We start from the raw sequence: 19,472 nt of genomic DNA, 5'->3' as shown, positions 1-19,472 counted from the left end.
ATCTAGACCAATACAGGCTCCTTCTCAGGATCCGGCCGGTCTAATATCGCCTATAATATCGCCCAGTACTCATCCAATAAATACACAGCCTATCCTATACATTCCACCCATAGGTTCACCTCATATAGCTTGTAGGCCCAGATACACACCTCCTTGGCCTCTTCAATCTTCTACTCGCGCTATATAATCGCCTGCTTCATTACCTGCTCAGCTACATTCCATAGAGGTTGTTCAGTGGGCTGCACTGTGGCCAGAATACTATTAGCAGAAATCATCACAGTAAACCACTAAGACCCAGGTCTATAGGACATAAATTACTAACTATAAACAATATATTATAGCCAATTAGGCTCAAGCATATAAATAGCCTATTTATTAGATTGACTACATACCTAAAGATTCGTCTATATGTGCTGTTCACAGCAATACCATCAGATCTGCTTAGCAGTTTCTCTAATCCACCAACACCCGGGATAATCGCACTGATATATAGGATAATAGGGATCACCTAATAAATCAATATAGGCAATAATATAATAAGAGATATAAATATATTCAGCCTTCTAGATATGGTGAAGAAATGCGTTGAAATATTTCTAGCTGGATGACAATATATATTTACTATGTTGCTTGGCCTGATACACTGGTCAACAGAAATAATAGGCTAATTACCTGTTAAATACTACCTAATAGCATAATCTATAAATTATAATCCAATACTTGGGCTGGTATATAAATATCTGCTCTATAATAGGTGTTGCTATATAGTTATTAATCATAAATAGTGGTACCCCTGGATAGGATATGACGATTAAATTAACTCTAATGTTAAATTAACCCTAAAATATCACTTAACCGTATTGGGTAATAAATACTATTCCAACTGGATATAACATTCCCAAACCCTAATTACATCAAAAAATAATCTTAATAATTTTCAATAACTCATAACAACCAAACCAATCGCTCAAATATATTCAAACTAATACACCGTCTTGATAGCGGTATCAAATATCTCTAGTCCAAATTTGAACTGCTACCCCTACTGAATTATGGGCGTGGGGAGTACGGGCAATAACAAAAATGCCTCTACTTCTATTTGCCTAGCACAGCGCTAGCAATTGCTAACAAAATTAAATGCCCCTACTAGTATAGGCATTATCCATTGGTGATAGACATCCAACATCCACTTCATCAACGTGGCCTCTATGGTAGTTATGAACCACATCACCATGGCCTATAATAGGTTGGAACAATCCTTAGTCTCAGCCATCTCTTTCTATACCTACTGGGCCACTAATATCCACACAATCTTAATCATCCCAGACAATTAGGAGATAAATATTAACGCACTCTCCTACCCACTCTACTCCTTGATGCCCATAACAGCCAATCTATTGACAATATTACTATAGTATTTATGCTTGGCTTTACCACCCAATTAATAATCTAATATACTAATACACCACCGCAATATGGTCTGATCTATAGGACTTAATAGTTAATCAGCTAGGTCCTATATCTCCTTAATTAGGTCCTTACTGGCTGTAGACTCGTTATCTTTCTCTATAATAGCTTTAATTATCTGCTCCATAGCCGTCTGCTGGTCCATTATCAACTAAAACCAGATAGCCTGCTACTACACACTCTACACAATATATCAGATCATATACTGCCACACCTCTAAATACTTCTCCATAGTACTAGGTTCCATTCACGCCTAAAACAGAGCACTGGACATCTAGTCCACCTATTTCTAGTGTATCTCGTACTTACTGAATATATTCAACTGCATTAATGTAGTCTACTAGGCCACCATAATAATCTAGGCGAATCATTCCTTGATCCAGGCCAATATAGACTCCTTCTCAGGATCTGACCAGTCCAATATCGCCCATAATATCGCCTGGTACTTATCCAATAAATGCACAGCCTATCCTATATATTCTACCCACAGGTTCACCTCACATAGCTTATAGACCCAGATACACACCTCTTTAGCCTCTTCAATCTCCCACTCGCGCTACATAATCGCCTGCTTTATCGCCTGTTCAGTCATATTCCACAGAAATCACTCAGTGGGCTATACTATAACCAGGGTGCTATCAGCAGAAATCATCACAATAAACCACTAGGACCCAGACCTATAAGACATAAATTACTAACTATAGACAATATACTATAGCCAATTAGACTCAGACATATAAATGGCCTATTTATTAGGTCAACCATATATCTAGAGGTTCATCCATATATGTTGTTCACAGCAATACTATTAGATCTGTTTGGCAGTTTCTTTAATCCACTAACACCCGGGATAATCGCACTGATATATGGGATAATAGAGATCACCTAATAAATCAATATAGGCAATAGTATAATAGGAGATATAAATATATTTAGCCTTCTAGATATGGTAAGGAAATGCATCAAAATATTTCTAGCTGGATAATAATATATATTTACTATATTACTTGGCCTGATGCACTGGTCGACAGAAATAATTGTTAGGATCCTAGCCCCTGGGATACTCAGACTTCGCTCTCGTAGAATAACCGCACCTGGTCCGCACCTGATCCGTTATAAAAGAACCCCCTGACGCTATACCAGATTTGTTAGGGCGCCCTCAGGATCCACACTCACCTGTATCAACAATATGAATCCCTGCGAACCTTTTCCTTCTCTTTCTCATGTTCAAATCTACTCAATTTCTGGACCTACATTAGGCCAGTAAGATGGGACTTAGCCTGTAATAATAGTAGGCTAATTACCTATCAAATACTACCTAATGGCACAATCTATAAATTATAATCCAATACTCGGGCTGGTATATAAATATCTGCTCCATAATAGATGTTGCTATATAGTTATTAATTATAAACAGTGATATCTCTGGATAGGACATGATAATTAAATTAACCTTAATGTTAAATTAACCCTAAAATGTCACTTAACCACATTGGATAATAAATACTATCCTAACTAGGTATAACATTCCCAAATCCTAACTACATCAAAAAATAATCTTAATAATTTTTAACAACTTATAACAACCAAACCAATCACTCAAATATATTCAAACTAATATACCATCTTGATAGCGGTATTAAATATTTTTAATCTAAATTTGAACTACTACCCCTACTGAATTACAGGTATAAAGAGTATAGGTAATAATAAAAATGTCCTTACTCCTATTTACCTAGCATGGCGCTAGCAATTGCTAATAAAATTAAATGCCCCTACTAGTACGGGCATTATCTATTGATAATAGAAAATAACATAAATATAGGATATATTTCTGCTTATCATACATCATTTAGGTTATTATTGTAATCTCTTACTATACTTCATCTATATTAGTCTACTGGCAATGCTCAATCCAATGTATGAATATCTAGGGATCCGCTGTGGCCATAGAATATATAGGACATCACTGTGTTTATGCTATTAACTGCCATTCTAATGTATTAACCTCAATCACTGTCTACGCGTGCATAGACTACCTCTATTAGGCTATTTGCCACTTTAATTGTTCTTGGATTACCTATATTATTAGTATTGGCTTTGATCTTAGTTTGGATATAAATAGCTGCTTTAGTGTCTAGCACTAATTATATACCGCCTTATTAGCTATATATCCCTTATGCTAGTTATATAAATCTAAATATCTATTTAATATTACCTATTGGCATTCTAACTCTTAGAAATATTACTGTATTGCTTTTTTATTCTTCTACTGTCTATATTCTTACTATCTCTATCTATATCTCTACTCTCTAGGCTGTCTGTGGTACAATGATTACTGCTTCACTGTTCTATCTATCCTGTCTAGTATATCTATTTTCCTAGCTATAATCCTGTAATATACTTAGTATATCAATATAGATTACATACTGCACAGTTAGGATGTTGATGTCTACTCTCAATGTATTTGTCGCTTGTGAAGTGCCAGGCTCGGGGATGCCGATCCGGCTTACAAAGGCCTGCATATCCTCCGCAGGTTGAGTTGATACACCATAAAAGATGCATCTACCCCTCATACTCAGTGAATATAACCCTGTTAGGAAGTAGGATCTCATCTAGATCAGGCTTATAAGCTTAAGACCTCATCCCCCAGGATAAAGGAGCTCAAGCGGTTTATTCTATATTAATATAACCCATCTCTATTTACTTTATATACTGCCTCGACTCCTAATAAGAACCCCCTCGGAGCCCAGTAGATTCCAACTCCCTCATATATAAGTCTTTCAGATACCACCCACTTTACATTATAAACCACTTCCACAAGGATCCAAATCGACTCCAAGATAATAATGACTACACAAGACATGACTTCTCCAACACTAAATAAACCAGGAACTGTTCTAGTTCCTAACCCAGGATTTATATACAAAAAGAAAGAAGCTCAGGATTATACCAATACTAAACCAACACAGAATACAACTTCCGAAGATTTACCTCTACAAGCTGTTCCATAAATTAATATAACTATAGATATACTGCAGACCCTTATACAAAGACTTAGAACCACTGGACCATTGTACGCAACTATCAGTGAATGTTATAATACCAAGGTTCTAGACCCCAAGCGCTTCGCTTTAAAATCAATTAAGGAATTCAAGGAATAGATTAAAGACATAGAAAATAATATCTTAAGTTGTCCCTGGTCCTACCTCGATAAAATAAATAAAGTCTAATATACTGCCACTTAGTTTGATGAAGACCACTGCATCTAATATTTATTTATTTATTTATTTAATCAAATTTAACGTCTATACCGAGCCCTAGGCTATGACAGACAGCGATTCGTGTGGATTAGGCCTGCTTATAGGGGTTGCCCCCTATAAACCGGTGCCTCTACCCCCATTGGATCCATGCTTTCAAGGTATCTTGCACTTTCCTCGCCCCAAGCCACTTATATGCGCAGGACGATTCGGGGGCTTATAGTGGGTGGCAACCACTACCCCCTCCTTATGGCCACTAACGTTTGGGCGTTGCCTACAATAGCGGGCCGCCCCTGCCCGCTATCCTTCCCCCTCTCGCTCTCCCTCATCCAGGGCCTCAATGCCCCAATTATCAGTCTTATAGGCCTGCTCCCAGGCCTGTTGGTTATCCTCTCGCTCCCTAATGGCCCCTATAAACGCCAGCAGCGCTGTAGTGGCCTTTGGGTCCTGGAATAGGCGTGCTTCGGGGCACTGCTCGCTATCCTGCAGGGCCTTTACCCCCGCTTCGGCCAAGCCGGCATATAGTTTTTCCCGCTGGTGGCACCACTGTCGACAGTTTGTAAGAAGGTGTCTTACCGTCTCAGTCCCCCTAGAGCACCCCAAGCAATTAGGGAAGTCTCGGGCCTTAATTCGGTGCAAATAGGCCCCAATTGGTGCGTGGCCAGTCTTGAACTGGTAATATCGCCGCGCTAGGTGCTTGGGGGTGTTCGCCAACATTGGGTCAAGCTTCCATCCCCGGGGGGGATAGTAGGCCTGGCTTGCCCGCTGGGCACGCTTTGCAAGCTTTGCAGCAAGCCAGTTGGCCCTGGCAGCTCTATAAGCTTCGGTACAGGCCCGTTGAGCATGTGCCAGTGAGATGCCCGAGTATTTGCCTGTTCGGGGCTTCCCCGCAGCTTTCTTGGCGGCTTTATCGGCCTCTTCGTTGCCTGGGACCCCCTTATGGCCTGGCACCCAGCATATAGTAACCCTGCGGCCGGTGGCCTGCAGTTCCTTGGCTAGATCATGTGCCCGCAGCGCCAGGGCTTGGCCAGGGCCTGGCTGGGTATGCTGAAGCCTGCCTATAGCGGCTTGAGCATCGAGAAACACCCTAATTGGCCCTCTAAGATTCTCTGCCAGCGCCCACTCTAGGGCTTCGACTACTCCTATTAGTTCTGCATCAAAGACTTCGAAGCCTGCGCCCAGGGGAGCTAGGCGCGACCTCCAGGGGCCAATAAGTGGCTTATAAGCTACCGCAGCGCCTACGCGCTGATCGTCTAACCTGGAACCGTCTGAGTAAAGGTCAGTGTTCCCTATCCCACTTAGGGGGTCTGAGGCTAATTGCATAGCGGTTTCAGGGGAGTCTATCCTGAAATCTAGTGGTATAGACCTATTACCAGGCTCTATTGTACGCTCAAAGCCCTGGAGGGGGGTCGGCGGTCAAGGCCTCTCGTAGCCTGCGGGCCAGGCCCATGCCCAGCTTCCAGGGGCCTCGGCGGGTTGGTGTTGCCCAAGCTCGGTCTTCTAGCGGCTGCTCTCCAGGCTGTGCATGGGCGTCTCCCTCCCTAAGCGTTATGGGGAGTATTTCTGCTGCTGGATGCCCCTGGGGAAGTCCTAGGAGTCTCAGGGCATACCGCCGCTGTTTACTATCTAATAGGGCCTCTGCTGGTTCCAAAGCTGCCTCCCTTATAAGCGGTCCTAATGGGGTGGACTTCAGCATGCCTGTGACTGCCCGGGCCTGGTTATTAATTAGGCCCTGCAGTCCTTCTAGGCAGTTCTTTTGCCCATGCCACCAAAGCTCGGCCCCATAAAGCGCCACTGACTGCGCGGTGGCCTTTTGGATTCGCCATGCCAGGCCTGGGGGGAGCCCCTGGGCCTTGCACAGTGCCCGCACTCGTCTTTCAGTATTTTGACCTTTTTGCAGGCGGTACTTATAGTGGGCTTTGAGGGTAAGCTTTGGATCTAGTAAGACCCCTAACCACCGGATGGCTGTTGGGGAGAATGCCACTAAAGCGTCTCCTACCTGCACCCTAGCTTCCTGGACCTGATTTTTATGTTCCCTGCTGGTGGCCCTAGAGAATAGGATGGCCTCTGTCTTTTTAGGGTCGAATTTGACGCTATTTGCCAGTCCCCACTCAATAGCAGCTTTTGCCGCTGCTTCTAGCTGCCTGCAGATCTCAGAGACCGAGCTTCCCTGGGCTACCAGGCCTATGTCATCGGCATAGGACAGGGCCTTGATCCCTGGCACCTGCTGTTCCATAGCCTGAAACACACCCCGGATATAGATAAGAAAGAGGATTGGGGAGACCGGTGAGCCCTGGGGCAGCCCTGAGTCAATAGGCTGTTCAGGGGCTTTATAACCGTCAATTACGAGGCTGACCCTTCTATTTGTAAGGAAGGATAAGGTCCACCTTATAAGGTCATTATCCAGGCCTGCAGCTTCCATAGCCTCACTAAGCTTATAGGGGTCAACATGGTCGAAGGCCCCATAACGTCAATAAAGATAGTGCCTGTGAGAAGCTTTTGAGTCCATCCCTCGTGCACTGTTTGCACGAGGCAGGCCACCGCGTCAATAGCCCCACGGCCCCGCCTGCACCCCATTTGTCCAGGGTGTAAAGCCCCCTGGGCCTCACACCAGTCCGCTATAAGGCCTGCAGCCAGCTTCTCAACAACCTTGCCCAGGCAGCTAAGCAAGCTTATCACCCTCCAGGCCTTCACCTGGGTGTAATCAGGCTTCCCTGGCTTCCGAAGTAGGATGCCTTTAGCGGTCTTCCAGGCCCCTGGGTGCACCCCAAGCCGAAAGCACTGCCTAGCCATCCCTATGATTCGGGGTGAGTCTAGTGCCCAGAGTAGCCGGCATGCTTTAAAATTGAGCCTGTCGGCCCCCGGAGCTTTCTTAATGCTCTGGCTGAATAGGGCCTGATGCACCCGCTCTGGCGTTATAAGCATGTGGGCCTGTCCACCTGGCAGCTCCCCAGGAGGGGAGCTACGGGGGGCGTTAGGAAATGCCATTTCCCTGATTAGGGCTTCTTTATCGGCCATGGTAGTGGCAGGGGGAGCCCCTAGATCCGGGCCTTGGAGTGCTGGGGTGGTGGGATTAGTCCGTGGCTTAGTGTACTGTAGGGCTATCCAACACCTATTAGGATCTCCTGGAGAAGGCTTTTCCAGGCCATCCCTAGGGCCTTTGGGAAAAGGGTTCCCAGTGGGGTTCGAACCTTTTTTCCACTCTTCCTTCCCCCCAGGGCCTCCCTCAGCAAGGAAGACCTCCCAGCAGGTCCTTTTAGCCGCCTTTATTTCATGGTAATAAGCGGTTCTTGCAGCCTTGAATTCGGTGTCGGTACAGGCATGGGCCTGCCACCGCTTGCGGGCTGCAGCCCATAAGCTCCGGGCTTGCCGCAGCTCTGGCTTCCACCACCGCTTAGAGCGTGCACAAAGCCGTACTGCTTTGGCATGCCTATCGAGTACGCTGGTTAGGGTGTCCTGCACCCAATTGGCCTCTCTAGCAAGGTCTTCCTCGGTGCATTGATCACTAAGAGGGGGGTGGCCTACAGCCTCTGAGGCCCAAGCTGCTGTGGCCAGCTTTAGGGCTTCCTCGTTTACCTGCAGAGCTTCTATCTGCCACCCAGTAATCTCCCCGGAGATTCCTCCTGGGGGGGGTTCTAGGGCTTCCCAGGCTAGGACGATAAGCTCATGGTCAGATGTTGTAGGCTTATCCTTATCCACCTCCCAGGCTTGCAGAGGCCCTAGGGTTGGCGAGGATAACGCTAAATCAATAATTGACACCCCCTCGGTCTTCTTATAGCGTGTGGCCTCCCCCAGTGGGTTATTAACATATAGTGAGTGCCGCTCTATAAGCTGTTCCAAGGGCTCAGCGTTAACCCGGCCCTTGGCCAGTGGGTTCCACGAAGGGCTATGGGCGTTGAAATCACCCACTAATAGGCACCTACCCACTATAAGCAGGTCCCAGTCTGCGTCCTCGATGGCCCGGCGTCGTCTAGGGAAGGCCCCTTGCCACCGGTAACTGGCCCCAATCCACACATCATAGCAGTTGACTATTCTAGTGCGTCGGGGGGCATGCCCGCTAATTATTGGTGCTTCCCATATGTCCAGGGCCTGTAAATAGGGGTGGTCTACTAAATCAGTGCGGTTCTCGACCCTAACCGCCCCTATAAGGTCTTTACGGATGGCCATAAGCACCCGTTGATCCCGCTTCTCCCCCCCTGGCCAGTACAGCAGATAGCCTGGGTGAGAGAAGTCATAAGCAATATAAGGCTCTTGCAGGCATATAATGCCTATTTGCCGCTCTATCCCCGCTTCTAGAGCCCCTAAGGTTGCGGGGTAGGTACGGCCGCAATTATGTTGAATAATCAACATTAATAGGGGCTGCAGCTCCAGGCGTTGGTGTTGGACACGGGGATGAGTACGGTAGGGGTGATGTCCCTGGGGCATCTTCCATAGCGTCATCGACCTCCCTAAGCTTTGGGGCTTGGGGGGCGTCCTGGGTAGTGGTTGGGGGAGAAGCCTCCTCAGCAACGCCTTCCCATTCGGTCCATTCAGGGGGGGGAGGGGGCATAACGACCTCTACGCCAGGGAAGCGCTTATGGAGTCGCCGGCGGGCCTCCCGAAGCTTGGGGCACCCCGGGGAATCAGCCTGGTGCTTCCCCCCACAGTTGCCGCATTTAGTGGGTGCATGCAGGCATGGGTGGCCTGTTTGGGCCCTGCAGTCTAGCACGTTGCAGGTGTGCTCTTGGGCTTCATGGGCGCCAGCACACACGGTGCAGAGTGGTGGTCGGGTGCCGCAGCCTCTATAAGTTCGGTGGCCAATGCCGCAGCATCGGGTGCAAACGGTGTCTTTACCCACTTCGTGATAGGGGCTGGTAGGGTGCCTGTTGCCCCCGAAGCGTACGCCCCGGGCGAGTAGCCTGCGGGCGTCATCTAGGCCTCCTACTGTTATAACGATAGTAGAGAAACGCTGCTTATTAGTCTGGATAGCCGCTATCGGCTTGATCCAGGTAGGGTTTCTCATTAGGGTGCATGTGCCCCCTAATTCAATTTCTTCCCTGGCTAGGCCTAGCCCTGAGGCGCTATAGCGGGCTACCGGCACCGCATGCACCTTAATCTTGTGCCACTGTTGGTCTGCTTCCACTGAGATGACTGCGGGGTCGACCCGGTGGCAGGCAGCCACTAATAGGTCCTTATAGGCTGGTAATAGCGAGCCTACGTGCTTCCTTGGTCCAATAGGCTGAGATAGCCCCTGATTCGGTGAATTGGCGTCTATTACCCTGGCGAAGTTCGGGAAGCCTGCCTGGGCTAGGCAGCGGTTAAGCTGCAAGATGACATCGGCTTTAGACTTTCTAGGGGCGGTGCGGCCATTTTCACGCCTAAATATAAGCCTGCGGTCTCCCTTGTTGCTTCCGCGAATAGGCTTCAGGCTCCCTGGGTCCATTTGGACTTTTGGGGGCTGGTTCGGGGAGTAAGCCCGTTTTTTTGTAACGATTTGCCACTCCTGGGCATTGCTGGCCGCTATATCGGCCCACTGGGGGCCTGCTGCGGGCTTCACCCCAGGGGGTGGTTTTGATATCGGGGGTGAGGCTCTGCGTGGCTCTATGGGCTTAGCGGCCCTATTCGGGTTAGCTTGGGGGCCATGGGCGACCTCTGCAAACGTCGTCCCCTGGGATGGCAGAGGCTGTCGTGGGCCCTGGCGGTCGCCCCCTGACGATAGGGGCTTTAGAGGGTGGTTTGGGGCGTTCGGGGAGGCCTGTTGAGCTTCTAGGGTTGAGAAACGGCGCTCCAGAGCGCCCAATTGGCCTGTGAGGCGCTGCTCCATAGCCTCTACCAGAGAGGTCATATAGGCCTTCATAGCGGCCATCTCCGCGTGCAGCGCGCTATTGCTGCTTGCAAAGTGGCCTAATAAGGCCTGTTCCATGTCCTTGTAGGCTGGGCCGATTAGGGCCTTCATGGGGGCTCTTTCTGCCCCGTCAGGGCTGTGTTCCTGTAGTCTCTTCCCTAGAGTTTTAGGTGCTTCCTGGGAGCCTGGCACGCTGCTTAGGGGGGGAAACAACTCCCTAGGGTTGATTTCCAGGCTAGGCAAGAAGCCCTCGCTCTGAGGGACTGTTGCACTTGCCTCGGGGGGCGCTGGTGGTGCTGTCCCCGCTGGGGTGCCTATATAGGCCCCTACGGGGTTCACCAGACCTAGCGCCTGCCCCCCTGGGTCTAGGGGGTGGTTGTCGATATTGGGGAGTCCAGGGGCCATAGCGAAGCCCTGGATGCCTTCCAGTAGCATTGAATTTCAAAAGGTTGATTTTTGATTTTCCCGGCGGGTTTCAAAGTTACTGCATCTAATAGAAAGAGAAGAAAAATTTAATTAACTTACAATCTTTTACCTTTAACAATTTCTAAACCTAGTTAAAAGACCAGATTGAATCTTCTTAGAACTAAAAAATCAACAGTGCTATAGCTTTATTAAGCCTAACACAGTTAAATAGACAAGACTCTAAAACTTTTTATTTCAAATTCTCGATCCTCTATAAGAAAACGAGAAAAGGAAGTGGCGGACTTCTACTAACTAAAAACCTCTTCAAATATCAAATCTTCCTAGCAAAGCTGTTGCCAAAGATCTATTTAGATATTATAAAAATAAATACTCTCTTAGCAAAGCTTTTAGACCTAATTACTACCACTTAACAATTGTATTAAATCAAGAAGCAAAAGCAGAAATTAAAAAGAAAAGCTAAAAATAAGAATAATAATCACTTTAAAAACTAAGGTCTAACTTAGAACTAAGAAGGTTCTGATTTAAAGCTGACTCAAAAATAAAAAAATAGATTAAACCATAATAACTAAAAGAAATCTTAAAAGAAATAGAAATTCTTCTTAAAAAATAAAGATAAGTTAATAATAATCTATTATTATTATAATTATACTAATTATTATACCATTAAATACAAAGCTACTAAAACTATTAAAAAGAATCTAATTTTATCTCTAAAGCTAAACGCTATCCATATAAAAAAGGAAAAAGAGACTGAGAAATAGTCTGATAAAAAGTAAACTTAATAAAGACTGCCTATAATTGCCAGTTTAAAGAAGAAGAAAGACTTAAAGAACTTTACTATATTAATTTATATAAAATTAAATCTTTTTAAAGTAAGATCTGAGATAATTATTATACTTAACACTAAAGTAGATAAAAATTTTATATTATATAGATTCTTACTTAAAGCTAGCTAGAAGCTAATTTAGAATCTAGAATAATCTATTAAATTTATTGACAGGCAAGTCATTACTTGCTTTACTATTCTCAACCTTGACACCACAGTTACCAATATAAAGGGGAAAAAAAAGACCTATTCTCTACAGTTCTATGTAATCAATATAACCGGATTTGAAGCTATTCTAGAGAAGACCTAGCTTTAGAACAAAGATCCTATGATTCTTACCTAATGCAGACAAAAGTAGTAATTTTAAAAAAATAAAGAATTATCTATTAAGATTAAAATTAAGATGCCTTAACACTTTGGACTGCTAGTAAAAACAGTGACTATATTCTTTCTATCTATAGAAACAGTTAAATTAAAAAAAGAAAAACTTCTAGACATTTATAATAAGTACACCAATATATTCTTAAAAAAAGAAGCGGCAACCCTGCCTTCTAAGAATATTAATTATAAGATTATATTACAACCAGATGTAAAAGGCCCTCCTTATAGACCCCTTTATCTATACTTAGTGAAAGAACTAGAACACCTATATATATACCTAGAAGAGATACAGTAGAAAAATTAGATCTGAGAATCAACAAGCCCAGCCAATATATCTATTTTATTTACAAAAAAAGTAGACAGCTTTTTATATATCTACATAGATTACCATAGTCTTAATAAGATTATAGTTAAAAACTATTATCCCCTACCAAGGATAAACAAGATGCTGGACTGATTGACGGGATCTAAATACTTTACTAAGATTGATCTCTAGGATGCATATCACTGGATAAGAATTAAGCACGGAGACGAGTAGAAAATGGCTTTCTAAACTTGGTATGGACACTATAAGTATTTAGTTATACTATTTGGGTTGACTAATGCCCCTATGACCTTTCAATCTTATATTCATGATGCCTTGAAAGGCCTTATTAATAATTTTATAATTATTTATTTTAATAATATCCTGATTTATTTATAATTAGAAGAAGAATATGTAAAGTATATTAAACAGATTCTACAGAGGCTTAAAAACTACTAGCTATATATAAAAACTTTAAAATATAGTTTCTATCAACAGAGGATAAAATTCCTAGGCTATATTATTAACGAGTAAAGAACTTCAATAGACACCAAACAAATTGAAGTTATTCGGAACTGGTCTGAACCAAAGTCTGTAAAAGAGATCCAAGTTTTCTTAGGCTTTACTGGGTTCTTTAGAAAATTTATAAGAAGCTTTTTAACTATAATAGTACTGCTGTCTAAGATATTTAAAAGAGATCCTAAAATAGGGATTTATAGGTTTAAACTGATTTTAGAAGTAAAGAAGGCTTTTAAAGAGCTTTATAACACTTTTAAAAGTCTTTTAATAGTAAGATACTTTGATTCAGAGAAAAGAATTAAGATTATTATAGATGTCTTAAAGGTTGGAAGAGGAGCTATACTTCTGTAACTAGGCTCTAATTTGGATCTTATTAGGACCTAGGTTGGCTCTGACTCAGAATTAACTAGAAATTAAGTATATTAGTATCTAGTTGTTTTCTTAAGCTAAAAGTACAGCAAGATAAAATATTATTGGCTAATATATGACTAGGAATTAGGAGTAATTATATTTGCTTTCTAGAAATAGCATTACTATCTTGAAGATAGTAAGTATCCTATTAGGGTGCAGACAGACCATAATAATTTAACTTACTTCTTCACTACGAAGAAATTGAATGTAAAGCAGGCTAGATAGGCTTAGCTTTTAGTAGCTTATGATTTCGAGATTAAATATAAGCCTGGGGTAAAGAATCCTTTAAACGTTCTATCCCGACGCCTGGACTTTTTTGAAGATAGAGAGAGAGAAGAAGATGTTAGATTATTACTAACTTTATAATATAAATTAAAATTGAATGTATTGAAGTCTGGTATAAGGCTGGTAAGCTTGATATCTTTAGAGAATAGTCCCAGTAGGGTAAGCTTATTTTAAGAGAAGAGCCTCAGTACAGATTTATATATAGATGATTAGATTTCTGAAGCCTATTATTGCTAGAGAAGATTTGCACTTAGAGTAATGTAAGTTAAGAATATTTTTGGCTCTTTGATACTATTAACTGTAGATTTAATATAGAAACTATAGGAAGGGGATGTCTTTTTTTAGTAGAAGATGGTTCTAGTAGATAGAATTTCTAAATCTAAATTAATGGACTTATCTAAGAACTAAGTTAAAAATAATTTGAAAATAATTAAGAACCTATCTAGAAACCAAGTCGAAAATGACTTAAAGGTAACTAGGAACTGAGTCAAGGATTTAAAGATAGCTTAAAGTATTAAGAACAGTCTTTTATATTACTATAAGAAGATATATATACTAAAGGATATAGCTTTATAGAATAAACTTATAAAATTGTATTATAACTATCTATATATAGGTCATTTTAGTGTTGTAAAAACTCTTAACTTAATAAATTAAAAGTATTATTAGCCTAGAATAGACTAAGATATAGATAAGTATATTCATACTTGTAAGATATATCAGTTTATAAAGATATAAAAGTATTAATCTTATAATTAATTATAATTATTATTAGTCTCTTCAGGACTGAGTAAAAGCTTATCTATGGACTTTGTTATAGACCTGCTTCTAAGTAGACTTCAGAAAAAAGTTTATAACTTTATATTAGTCATTATCAACTATTTTATTAAGCTAGGCACCTATATTCCTTGTAAAAAGAGTATTAATACTGAAAAACTTGTAGATATAATAACTAAGAGAGTTTTTAATATCTATAGTTATCTAGATAGCATTATTACTGACTAAGGATCACTTTTTACTAGTAGATTCTAGTCTGAACTGATATATCAGTTCAGAATTAAATAATAATTAAGTACTGCTTTTTATCTATAGACAGACAGTCAGACAGAGAGATTAAACCAAATTATAGAATACTATCTATACTGCTATACGAATCAGTGATAGAATAACTAGATATAATATTTGTTAGTAGCTTAGTTTACTTATAATAACTTAAAATATATAAGTACTAGGATAATCCTACTTAGAGACCTAATTAGCTTTAATCTGAAACCTTTCTTTGATAACTATATTGAATTTTCTATAGTTCAATTAACATAAGAGCGTGTTGAGAAATTAAAAGAAATTAGAGAGTAGATAAAGCTTTATTTTAAAGAAGTAATCTAGATACAAGCTATTTATTACAATAAATATCACTAACTAAAAGAGTACACTATAGGTAACTAGATGCTGTTATCTATAAAAAACCTCAAATCCTTTAAGCCAAATAAAAAGCTTGACTTTCTATATAAAGAAAGCTTTAAGGTTATTAAAAGAATAGAAAAGCAAGCTTACTAACTCTAGCTACCAGTAAATTGATATTGAATTTATCCTGTTTTCTATGTCTCTTTATTAGAACCATATTATCTATAAAGAAGAAAAGAAAGTGAATAGGAACTATAAGCAATTATTATGGATGATAAAGAAGAATAGGAAATTAAAGCTATTATTAACTATTGCACCTACTACAGACAAACTAAGTACTTAGTAAAATAGCTTGGATATCCTTCTTATAAGAATAAATAGTTGGATAAAGAAGACCTTGGCAATATAAAGGAACTCCTTAAGGAATATTATTTCATAAATGTCCGTCCTGGTGAAAGCGTAGGCGTTTTTGGCTACATTCATCGCCGCTTTTGCCGACGTTTTCACCAACTGGCCCCCACCCTTCCCTGGCCGCTTTAAAGCCTCCACACCAGTTTGTTAACTACGGCACAGCTCTCGCCTTTTCACGCTACTCTTCTCAGGCCCTGCCCGTCTGCTATGACCTCAAAGAGCTGGTGAACTCTGGTTTTTTCGGCGTGATGCTACTTCCTAAAGAAGGTGAGCGGCTCGTCAGTGGGGCAAGGCGCTGACAACCGGGGCTTGCTTGTATTTAGGGCTAGTGCAAGGCTCCAGTGTCTGGTTCTGGACTTCGGAAAACCGCATCACCTTAAAGCGAGTACACAAATTCCAGTTGAGCACAAATGTTCAAACGGATTCACACCCAACTGATTTCCGCAATGGCGTTTCGTTCCTGTTCAGTTCCCCATAAATACCTCCTCCCGCCCATCCGCCTCCCGTTTCCCGTTATATTGTTTCTATCGGGTATGCTTTCCTGCTTCATCTGTTATATTTCTCCATTTTTAGCGCGATATGGGTCGTCGAAAGGCTCTTTGCACTATTCCATTGCAATCTGGAGGTTCTTACGAAAGTCTGTCTTCGATCGACATTTGCACAAAAGACTTTCTACAGCAAAAGTATGACCAGTCTTTGTCGGAGCCTCATCAGACAACACTTTACGCCGACACCACCATTGGACACATTAACCGAATAGAGACCCTGTTTACTGAGTATGTGGTTCTTCTGTTTTTCCTATTAATTATAATGACTAACTTATAAAACCAGATACTGTGACATCCTCCAGTTGGACCCTCGCGAGACGCTGAGACAATGCGAAATCGCTCGGCTTGAAAACTTCCTTCATTGGATGCTGAAGGTCTATAACATCAAGAAAACCAGTGCAGTGACAACGTACTGGCGGCAATTGAGTCAACTGCATATTACATGGTGGCATTTTCGCATCGAGCCGATGATTATGAAACAAGTTTTTGTGGTACTGTTCTTCGCCCGTCATGGAATGGATTAAGTAATGACATGAAAACAGTTTATTCAAGGCACTCTCACCAAAGAATACAATCTTGACTCCAGCGAACGAGAGCCTCAGCTGTTGGAGGCGGAAGACTTTGTGCAGGTGATCCAGTATCTCTGGGCCTCCGACATTAATGTCTTTCCCAACGAGCGACAACGAGTGCAGGTCGCGGCAATTCTTCTCTTGGCTGCGTTCACCGGCTCGCGGCCAGGTGCATTGCTTCAAATCACGTATCGTGACCTTCGCCTGTACGTGGAGAAGAATCGCAAAACCAAGAAGCACGAGCTGAAGTTGGGGGTGAAGCTGACCAAAACAAAGTCTGGTAAGAAGCGACAGCGACCGTAAGTCATGCCAGGATACATTTGTGTTGAGTGGCTTATCATTATATGAGGGTAGAAAAACGTACACGTTTAATCTCGATGACAATCCGGTTTTTTGTATCGTCAGTCACATCAGCAGCCTCGCCTTTGACGACGGGGCTTTCTGGGTACCCGAACTGGTCAGTGCTGATGAGTTGTATTCCCTCCGAGCCAGAAATGGCTGGAATCAGACCATCCCGTGGAACAGAGATATGCTGGACGTGCCCATCTTTCGACGAGCGATCAAAACACCGCACGGTATGCGCACCTCATCTCGTCTCGGTCTCACATACCGACAGTATCATGGATGGGTGGTGCGGCTTGGTGAAGCCCTTGACTTTACGGATACCTTGACAACCTACTCTCTACGGCAAAACCTTGGGAATGTCATAAATGGTAAGACACCAGCCACGCCACGGCTGATTCACCAGACTCTGAGATACTAATTGACGACAGATGACCCCAACTCGAACGCGGCGGTTCGCAACTTGGTGATGGACCACACCATGGGATCAGGGATCTTTGAACGGAATTATCTTTCTCGACGAATACGATATAGCACGCAGGACGCTTTCTGGGGGCGCGAAACGGACCATGAGTCCGCGAAAGCAGCCAGTCGCATCCAGCGATTCCGGGACCCGAATCGCCCGAGAAAATTAACCTTGGAACAGAAACAAGAGGTCCGTCACAGTCGCCAGGTGTTGGAGTTGACCTCTATTCGGGATAGACTTTGTATGCAGATCGAGGAGACGTTTGGCGTCGTCAAGATGGCGGAAGGAGAGCCGATCCATCGAGACTACCAGGCTGTGCGACGACAGCTCGACAGTACCATCCGAGCCACAGAACGAGCGTTGCTCAAGCGGGCTCAGGAAGACTATGATACCGTTGCTCCCGTGCTAGCTATTCAGCGACAATTAAATGGCGAGATCACAGACGATGAAGATGATAGTTTAGAAATTGAGATGACCGAGATCCGACTGGCCGAACGACGCCAGATTGCGGAGGTTGCACTGCGTGACCCATCCACGTTTATGAACCGCAAAGGCTTCGGCTTGCATGTTGAGTTTGTGGTCAATATGACTGCGTTGTGTAGACGAAGAGAGCGACCACGGCTCCGAAAGCATCAGCCGCAGAAGGAATCACCCAGCAAGGTTGCAGATGGTCCAACCCGCTCTATCAAACTAGAACCAGAAATCAAGCGTGATCAGCCACTAACGTGTGGGAAATTTCAATGCCTCTTCTGTTTGGCAGAAGGTCTTCCCCTAGAGGACTGTCAATACAAAAGGAAATACACTCTTCAGAAACATGTGGATCGATGGCATCTCCGGGGCTATGGCTCGGGTGACTTAATTCCATGCCCTGATACTCGCATGTGCTCCAAGATCGTTATTAACGGGAAGATGGCGTTCAAAGTGCATTCTGCAAAAGTGCATGGTTTCATTTTATAGTAGTTAATCCATATCTATCATTTTTCAACATTCAATACACCTGAAAAAAAAAATGACTTGCATTGATCAGATATATTTTTTCCTTCATTCTCCTATTTCTGCGCAATCAGCGTGGTAACAAGCTTCAGAAACGTATAGTTTCCTTGATTTAATTCCAACAATTAACGGGTGATGTTTCTCGTAAGGATCCTAACTCGAAGGTTCCTCGACAGGTGTTTCCTCGACAGGTGCTTCCTCGACAGGTGCTTCACAGCAAGTGGAGCCTTCAAACATCCTGGGAGTGCGATAGGTCGATGTGAATATACCAAATGTACTACAAAAAGAAATTATCAGCAACCAAGTTGGAACTGATTCAGCGGTTTTGTAATGCGGGCCAGAATGGGTGCACGCACCCACCGCGCGCGATGAGTCATAGCGGAGCTCAGTGGGCCACCAAACCCTCGTTGGAGATCCCCAAGTTATAGAACCTTCTAGAGTATTTACCTCAGCGTATTGGTCCAGAATAGGAGAATGTTCTGCCGCAGATCTAACCCCATATCGGGTGTCGCCAAGGATCTAGGTCAAGGATCTGTATAGGAGAGAGAAATGGAATTATCAGCAGAGATCGGACAAGAAATTTGGACAGTGTTGGTGCCTTCGGTGGCGAAATAGACTTGAGCTATGGTCAGTCTTAGAGGATTGCACATGTCGTGATCATCGTGATCACAACGAAGTTCGCCGGTCGCAAATGCGGTTGCTTAGTGAGGTAAGACCGGAACAAATTTTGCAGAAGTAGCGGTCATATTATATAACCAATAGACCATGCTCTCTCGGTATCGAATGATACCTTGAGAGCTGGTAAATAACCTGAAACACAGTCCGAGCCAAATAGCTCGGTGGTGGCGGAGAAATTTCAAAAATTAGGCTTCGACTGATGGAGGTTGTTTCGGCATATCTTCAACAACACTCCTTGATTATCAATCAGTTATGCACCATGAGGCTCTGCAGCCCCTGTCGGAGACAAATATATATCAGCTTCATGCAAGTCTGCTGCACTCCGCCACCATAATTAATGCGGAAGTCCTGAAAGTAT

The 19,472-nt window shown here is 43.1% G+C and overlaps 4 protein-coding genes across 4 annotated transcripts; 1 reads left to right on the top strand and 3 right to left on the bottom strand.

Moving 5' to 3' along the window:
• Positions 1–5,027: 5,027 nt before the first annotated feature.
• On the bottom strand, positions 5,028–6,050 carry TRUGW13939_10352 (uncharacterized protein; the record flags this gene model as incomplete). Its single annotated transcript, XM_035493464.1, has 1 exon — positions 5,028–6,050. One exon carries the CDS (start codon positions 6,048–6,050, stop codon positions 5,028–5,030), a length of 1,023 nt encoding a protein of 340 aa, XP_035349357.1.
• A 67-nt stretch (positions 6,051–6,117) lies between these two features.
• On the bottom strand, positions 6,118–8,894 carry TRUGW13939_10351 (uncharacterized protein; the record flags this gene model as incomplete). Its single annotated transcript, XM_035493463.1, has 2 exons — positions 6,118–6,871; positions 7,840–8,894. 2 exons carry the CDS (start codon positions 8,892–8,894, stop codon positions 6,118–6,120), a joined length of 1,809 nt encoding a protein of 602 aa, XP_035349356.1.
• A 163-nt stretch (positions 8,895–9,057) lies between these two features.
• TRUGW13939_10350 (uncharacterized protein) lies at positions 9,058–10,986 on the bottom strand (the record flags this gene model as incomplete). The annotated part of the gene is made up of 1 exon (XM_035493462.1): positions 9,058–10,986. One exon carries the CDS (start codon positions 10,984–10,986, stop codon positions 9,058–9,060), a length of 1,929 nt encoding a protein of 642 aa, XP_035349355.1.
• Positions 10,987–16,097: 5,111 nt separating this feature from the next.
• TRUGW13939_10349 (uncharacterized protein) lies at positions 16,098–18,400 on the top strand (the record flags this gene model as incomplete). The annotated part of the gene is made up of 5 exons (XM_035493461.1): positions 16,098–16,294; positions 16,350–16,557; positions 16,609–16,934; positions 16,990–17,348; positions 17,409–18,400. The coding sequence occupies 5 exons, from the start codon at positions 16,098–16,100 to the stop codon at positions 18,398–18,400; spliced, it is 2,082 nt and encodes a 693-aa protein (XP_035349354.1).
• Positions 18,401–19,472: the final 1,072 nt, after the last annotated feature.

This window comes from Talaromyces rugulosus, chromosome V (assembly GCF_013368755.1).
Source record: "Talaromyces rugulosus chromosome V, complete sequence".
NCBI classification, from domain to species: domain Eukaryota; kingdom Fungi; phylum Ascomycota; class Eurotiomycetes; order Eurotiales; family Trichocomaceae; genus Talaromyces; species Talaromyces rugulosus.
Note: the sequence above shows the minus strand (reverse complement) of the source record. Positions and strands in the feature narration are given on the sequence as shown.